The sequence below is a fragment of the Triticum aestivum genome, chromosome 5A (genome assembly GCF_018294505.1).
Source record: "Triticum aestivum cultivar Chinese Spring chromosome 5A, IWGSC CS RefSeq v2.1, whole genome shotgun sequence".
In the NCBI taxonomy this organism is placed as follows: domain Eukaryota; kingdom Viridiplantae; phylum Streptophyta; class Magnoliopsida; order Poales; family Poaceae; genus Triticum; species Triticum aestivum.
This window is the reverse complement of record NC_057806.1, coordinates 497365216-497372004: the sequence shown is the minus strand read 5'-3', so window position 1 is coordinate 497372004 and position 6789 is coordinate 497365216. Positions and strand designations below refer to the sequence as shown.

The 6789-nt window shown below is 39.2% G+C and overlaps 1 protein-coding gene across 4 annotated transcripts in view; it reads left to right on the top strand.

The window, feature by feature from the left end:
* The first annotated feature begins 128 nt into the window (after window positions 1-128).
* The window catches only part of LOC123104325 (uncharacterized), a 9070-nt gene continuing 2409 nt past the window's right edge, over window positions 129-6789 (top strand). Inside the window, exons 1-2 of one of the 4 annotated variants that reach the window (XM_044526152.1) lie at window positions 129-1277; window positions 1360-1475. In XM_044526152.1, the coding sequence (XP_044382087.1) occupies window positions 666-1277; window positions 1360-1475 (728 nt within the window). In that variant the 5' untranslated portion in view covers window positions 129-665. The remainder of the gene's footprint in view (window positions 1278-1359; window positions 1476-6789) is intronic. The other 3 variants (XM_044526151.1, XR_006450279.1, XM_044526150.1) reach the window with 3 other exon arrangements.

The following is a 6789-nucleotide window of genomic DNA, read 5'->3' as shown; positions in this document are numbered from 1 at the left end:
TGGCAGGGCAGAAACGCCAAAGTATCTCGCGTTTCTGGAAACGCCAAGTGTGGCTGGCGTTGGTGCCCATGCAAGAAACGCCATGGGTGTTGGCGTTGCAAGTTGCTTGCTCATATTGCCATTTATTTATGAAGTGGAGCAACACTAGCTAGTTCGGCGTTTTCAAACAGAGAAGAAACGCCACGGTTTGTGGCGTTATCAAAAGGGTCAGATTGTAAAATAGTTTTGTGTGAAGTTCATTTCGTGCGAAAGTTTCCTAAAAAGGTCAAAATAGTGAAAAAGGCCGAAAGTGTACGGGTGGTCCCTTACATCTTACAAGTTATAAGTGGTCAGATTAAGCAAAGATATATTTAACATGCGCGCTAGTGTATGAAATGCATTTACTAGTTTATGAACTTATCTAATTAACTCCGCTCTGAAGTGAACTGGCCACTGCCACCTGCATTAAGAATAGGTCTTTTATCACCCAGAAACTCTATAGAAAAATCTAAATTTTTGGCGCCATCTTAGCACTATGTTTTTTCTGTTCATCAGTAATTAAATGGTTTCCTTTCCATTTTCTTTTCATGGTCTTGTTTTAATATCTTTATGGATGCTCCTGGTTGATCACTTTATTTATTGTTCCTTGTTTACCATGTCATGACCTTTTTTACAGAGTTTATTAAATGGAGCAAGTATTCCAAGTTGTTTCTGAGAAGGTCTCTAGCTCTGTTGTGATTGTTCGACAGCATCCATATGGTCGATATTGTGTTGGTTCTGTAGTTTCCCCTCCATCAAATACCAATACAACAGCAATAATGACATCCTCGCGTTTGAGTGAAGAAAGCGGTAGAATCTTTGTTCACTTCAATGACAACACTGAACTGGAAGCAAGGAGATTAGTGTCTGCAGATCGATTCACTTTGCTAGAAGTTGACTACAAAGCTGGTTGCAGTATGATTGAATTTAGTAAAATAGATGTTAATCAACCCTCAGATGCTTTTATTCTCGCTCCTAACTCGAAATCCTGTTTATCACATATCCCAGCATTTGTGGTACAGCCTTCCTGTGCTGCAAGGGATGCCAAAATGAATAACATCGAAGGATCTGAGAATTACTTTTTGGTCTTATGTCGCTCTGGGAACTTGCTTAACGTAGGATATGCTATTCAGAACCAGTTAATGTCTGCTCCGGTTTTTGATTTAAACGGCAAAGTTATTGGGCTAGTGACTTCTCAGTGTGGCACGGATAAGACCAAAAATGATATCAAGATTGGACTTTTAGCCTCTCATGCTCAGGTAAGACAAATTTCTTGCGAAATCAAATCATTAAAAATGATATCTATATCTAACATGTGTGATATGATTAACAAACATGCAGAAGATTCGTGATGACCTACTAGAGGAAAGCAAGAAAGAAATGAAGGTAGCTGAGCGCTCTGAGGAAAGCAAGCAGCATGAAGAAGGAGCTGAGACTAACAGCTCCGCGGGTACAAGGTAAGAAACCTCAACACTTGTTATTTTGCAACATTGTGGTATATGACTATCTCAGGTTTCTTTTGCCAAAATAAATAGAGAAAAACTTGAATCTTGTAGTGGCACTTTGTGGTGTAAGTTAGATGAAGTGTCCAAAAATCACCCTAGGTTGAAAGCAGAAAATATCTATAACTGATGTAATATCTGATCAATGTCGTATTTATGTCACTAAAAGCTGGGGTGCGCCTTGGCGCGCTTCCTGGGCGAGCCATGTGTGCCACCTATATAAGATTTGATCAGTGCCCTTTTTCTCCATTCACCACCAGCCAGCAGAGAAGAAGAGAGAGAGACTAGTGGAGCCCTGTTACCCTACATGATTTAGCGAGCTTTTTGGTGGTGATCTGTACGCCAGGTTGTCGGGCACCACGTTTAATTTGATCAAACTATTTGGCTGGGCCTGAACAGCTCACGCATTTATTTATGGGATTTTTATTGAGAAAAATTATGGGAATACAAAGTCACATGTTCTATTCAAATAGTACAATCTTTATCTTTACCTAATATTAAAGGGAGGATTGCTTCTCCACTTTTTTCGTTTATGGTGGGACCAAGCTAATTTTCGTCCGTCATAGATCGCTGGTTATTTTTCTCGTTTGTCATGGGATGCTGGGTTAATTTTTTACGTACATCCGTGATTTTCTCGAACAACTGGGCCGGCCCATGAAGATATTGATAGGCTGCGATGACAAACTGTAGCTTCAAACAAAGATGCACTGAGGGGGGATCGAACCCTGGATGTCATACTACAACGTCACGCTACAACCAGTTGACCTACCAAGCTTTACTGGTTATAAGATAGTGCAAAGCATTAAGAACCAATCTCCACTGCAGATACGAATATTTTTTAAATTTTGAACGCAATTGTTTTTTAAAATAATACCAGAATGTTTTGTGAAACGAAAACACTTTACAAATTTGTAAAGATATTTTAAAAAAATGAATCATTTTCTGAAAATCATGAACAAGTTTTTCAAATAGGAACATTTTTTAAATTCCAAAACAAAATGTGAAAACGCAAACATTTTTTAAACTCCCGAGAAAAACTGGAAAACACAAAAAAATGAAACCCCTGCAAAAAGGAAAACATGAATATTTAAAAATAAATTGAACAATTTGTGGAAACAGATTTTTTTGTGAAATTCCACAAAAACTCTGAAAAGTTGTGAAAATTTCAAACAAAAAAAATCCAAATTTTTAGAAACTCCAACAAAATTTGAAAACACGTTTTTTTAAACATTTTTGAACAAATTTGGGAACGGGAACATTATTTGAAATTCTTGAAAATGAAAACATGAACATTTTTTCAATCTGTGAACAATTTCTGAAAACGGAAACATTTTCTGAAATTCTGAACATGTTTTAAAAGTTGTGAAAATCAGAAAAAAAAACATTCCGAACAAACTTTAAAAAACACGAACATTTTCTGAAAATCCAAAACATTTTTTAATTTATTTACAAATATGAAAACACGACCATTTTTGAAAATTTTAAAAGCACGGTAATTTTTTTATACAGAGAGGGTTTGTTTGAATATTTATCCCACCTCACTTCGATCCACAAAAATCCACCAGTTTATATACGCCTAAGAGTTGTCGAGTAATCATCAAGCCCAACGAAGGGTAACTTGCGGGAGTGAAGGAATTAATGTTGGCTCTAATTAAATGAAATTGTGGGAATAGAGCCTGACAAAAGAATTAATGTTGGCTCTAAACAGAAATGTGGGAAGGATGGCTGGATTGTTGTCTCGTGATGTGCTTGCATGTCCCATGTAGTGTATGATATGGCTGAATCTAACTAACAAAAGATATAAGATACCTGGTTGTAGTGGTATATATAGCTGGTGAGTGACGGCTGAATCTTAATGCACGCTAACAAAACAACCCCCGAGATGTGTGCAACACGGGACATATGTTGCTGCCTTCTTTCCATGGGATTAATCGAGTCTCGCTAGCAAACTACTTAAAAACGAAAAAAAGAAGCAAACGACCTGCCTTCAGCTTTGATTTTTGGGCAGCTTGTTAACCTTTTCAATGTGCAAGGGAATGTTTTTATTTCTCGGTGTTTCTGTTGCTATCAAGTTTTACTTTTTTGAAAGAAAAAAAAACCCAGGTTAATCTACATGCAACTTTCGATCGAGCATTGTTGCTGCAAATGACACACACAACAGTTTTAGGCCCGCTGCTGTCGCACAAAGCATAAGACAACGTTGGAAGGTCAATCGCTTTCTACGTCTGGAAGCACGCCAATGGAACACCAGTCGCCGCTATTATTTTTCTATTGGGAAGTTGGACCAGCATGCTGCAAAACCGATTACATAAATGCTGCCAGGACAACAAATCACACGGACAATGTAGCAAAGACGACCACATGGACACAACAAGGACGACGCCATTGCCGAACGCATGTTGTAGCGAGGTCAATCAGTGTTGCTACAAGTTGGATGTGTGGAGGTGTAAAGCTAACTAAGTGTAGATGTTAGGATTATAAGGAGAACTAATTGATCCTTAGCACCGGTCTTAAGGGTTGACTGGTATGTCTTTTATAGTTTGATGTGCGTCTCCCTCCCGTGAATCTGGATGCTATCTTGCCACACTGATGGACACCTTAATTTTTAGTCCCGTTGCAACGCACAGGCATATGTGCCAGTAATTTCTCAAAGTCAAATGTACGACTGGAATTTCTGATAATAGCATGAATAAATCACATCATGTACATAAAAAACTTTTAATCCTGCTATCATGGCCATATTTAGGTACATGACCCACAACAGAGTTGGTGGGAGACCGATGACACCACAGAACTTGCCAACATAATCTGTGCAAACTAAACACAGATGATGTATACAAAGGATAAGTCAACAAATACGGAACATATACGTAGAGTAATCGTCGAGAAAATGCAGATGGGTAACCCTTTGCATGAAGGGTTTCGGTGGCAACAATTCCTGTCGCTGAAACCAGCGATCATATATATTAGAAAGCACATTGGTTAATGAAAACAAACAGAGAAGAGTTTGCTGAACTGAAAGTCTTAGTGCATGGCAATCAATCATACTAATACACAGAAGGAAAAATATAGCACACTGCAATAGAAAGATCTAATCACTCCGTTGAAACCCAAACTGCTAGCTGAGCCCACTATCAACATGAAAAAACACCTGGCGACTTTCAAGTCACCTGTCACTAGAAGTGGAGTAATTCAGAATTTCAGACATATATGCTTGTACCCCTACAAGCATTTCTCAAGGTTAAAGAACAATATTGACACAAAAGTAAACCGTTATAGCCTTTTGTACTACACAGTACAATGCGTGCATGGTGGGACTGGGAGTGAAGTTTTATAAAAAACAAAGGAATATCAAGACAATTTGTTCAAATCACGTTCATAACCCAATCAATCTCATTTGTTTTTAACTGAAGTTATCCAAGCAACTGTAGGTCTGTAATCTGTAGGGAACCAAATTTATGAGCATTTACGCTTCTACGTGTGTGATGAGTGATGGCTATTATCTCATCCTAATGTTCTGGTATGATACCCAATTAAGCAGGGCCATATGGAAGGTATCTGGGGGGCTGCAGGACAAGTCATGCTATCTCCTGTATGACAAACTTGATGGTCCTTTGGACCAAGTTTTTTTTAGTAAAATCACATCTGCCTTAACATCTTAATAATGAAACCAAGGGATGGGGCAAAATTTGGCAGTGAAATCATACGTTATCAATAAGTAGCGTGAGATGCTTTTATCAACGTCAATGCCAGGTGTTTTCAGTTAGCATCCCATTTATTCAACCGAAATAGTGGCTTTGGTTGGTCATAATCTAAAACAAACAATAAGTGATTGTAGGAGGAAATTTGATGTCTTCACATGACCAGGGGAATAACGAGAATACTTCTGATTTTTCAGTTAGGTGCTTCTTTTGTGAAGATTGCAGGGTTACTGATTGTTTGTTCAGGAACATTTATACAACCCCCAAAGTTTCTTTGCTGACATATGGACAAAAGCATACATGCACACACAATATCAGGATAAGATATTGGCGTTTCTTCGAAAAGTAATCTGGGAAAAGTTCTGGACGCAAAATCACCTGCTTTGAGTTTTGTGTCGTTCCATCCAGAAAAGCATGTCCATTTGTAGCCCAACAATTGGCAATCAAATTCATTCAGGTTTTTTTACTGATTCTCCATGATGCCATGATGTTTAGGTACACATGATTGGAGAGTATCTCCTTCTCTGTTAAATGGAAAAACTAAACTGGAACTTTCAAGTTAGAAAACCAAACTTGCTGAAAGGAAACAACCAACCTGTGTACATCTAACTTGTATCAGAGGAATTTTGAGAAAAAAGGCATCCAATATATCATATGGCATGATAAATAGGAGACAGTTTAAGCTTATATGTTCTGCAGGAGTGTAGGCATGTTAAGGAGGTGCAAAATTCCAACGGCACATGAGCATAGGTAGTTTGTCTAGGATTCATAGTTGCTAGCTTCAATTATGGGAACTGGAACCACAAAATAGTGAAATTGATCAGAATTCTAAGGTACCTGGCATTGAACTATTTTAGGAGTTCTACTCTTACCTGAACCACAAAAGAACTTTATAAGCACAGGCAGCCCTTGCGCTTGGCAAAATTATGAATATATACCTAACTGAAACAGTCTTCAAAACTGCATCCCTTCTCTTCCTTTGCCGCTACTGTCGCAGCCGGAACAGCGGTGCTCGTAACTGAGGCCCTCCTCATTGTGGTACTGTGCCGCCACCGTCGCCATCGCCTGGGTGAAGGGCGTCGATCTAGGAGGAGGGGAGAAAGTTGCACTGGCAAAGAGGGATAGGCAGAGGAGTGGGAGAGGAAATGCCATGCCCAGTGAGAGAGAAAGAGGAGACAAGAACGTGCTTGTGAGGCTCGATACACAGATTTCCACCAATGGGAGAGTAGAAGAAAAACCCCAGAAGCTTCCTTCAGTTACTTGCTGCGTCTCTCTCTCTGGTCCTGCGCCGATTAACAAGCCCCGGGGGAGGTGAGTGATCCAATATGCGCTACGGAGCTCGGATACCCAGAGAAGTGGACCGATGAGACAGTAGGGAAAGCAAGCAGTTTTTTGCCCAATCGCTAGCACAGTAAAATGGCACGTGGACAAGTCAGTCTACGCCTCTGTTTGGCCCTTAATGGTATTAGTGATGCACATTAATAATTTTAATCACTATATGGAGAGTGCATTGTATTATAGGTCCTTAAACATCTAGGGGTGTCAAATTAGTCCTAAAACTTCAAAAC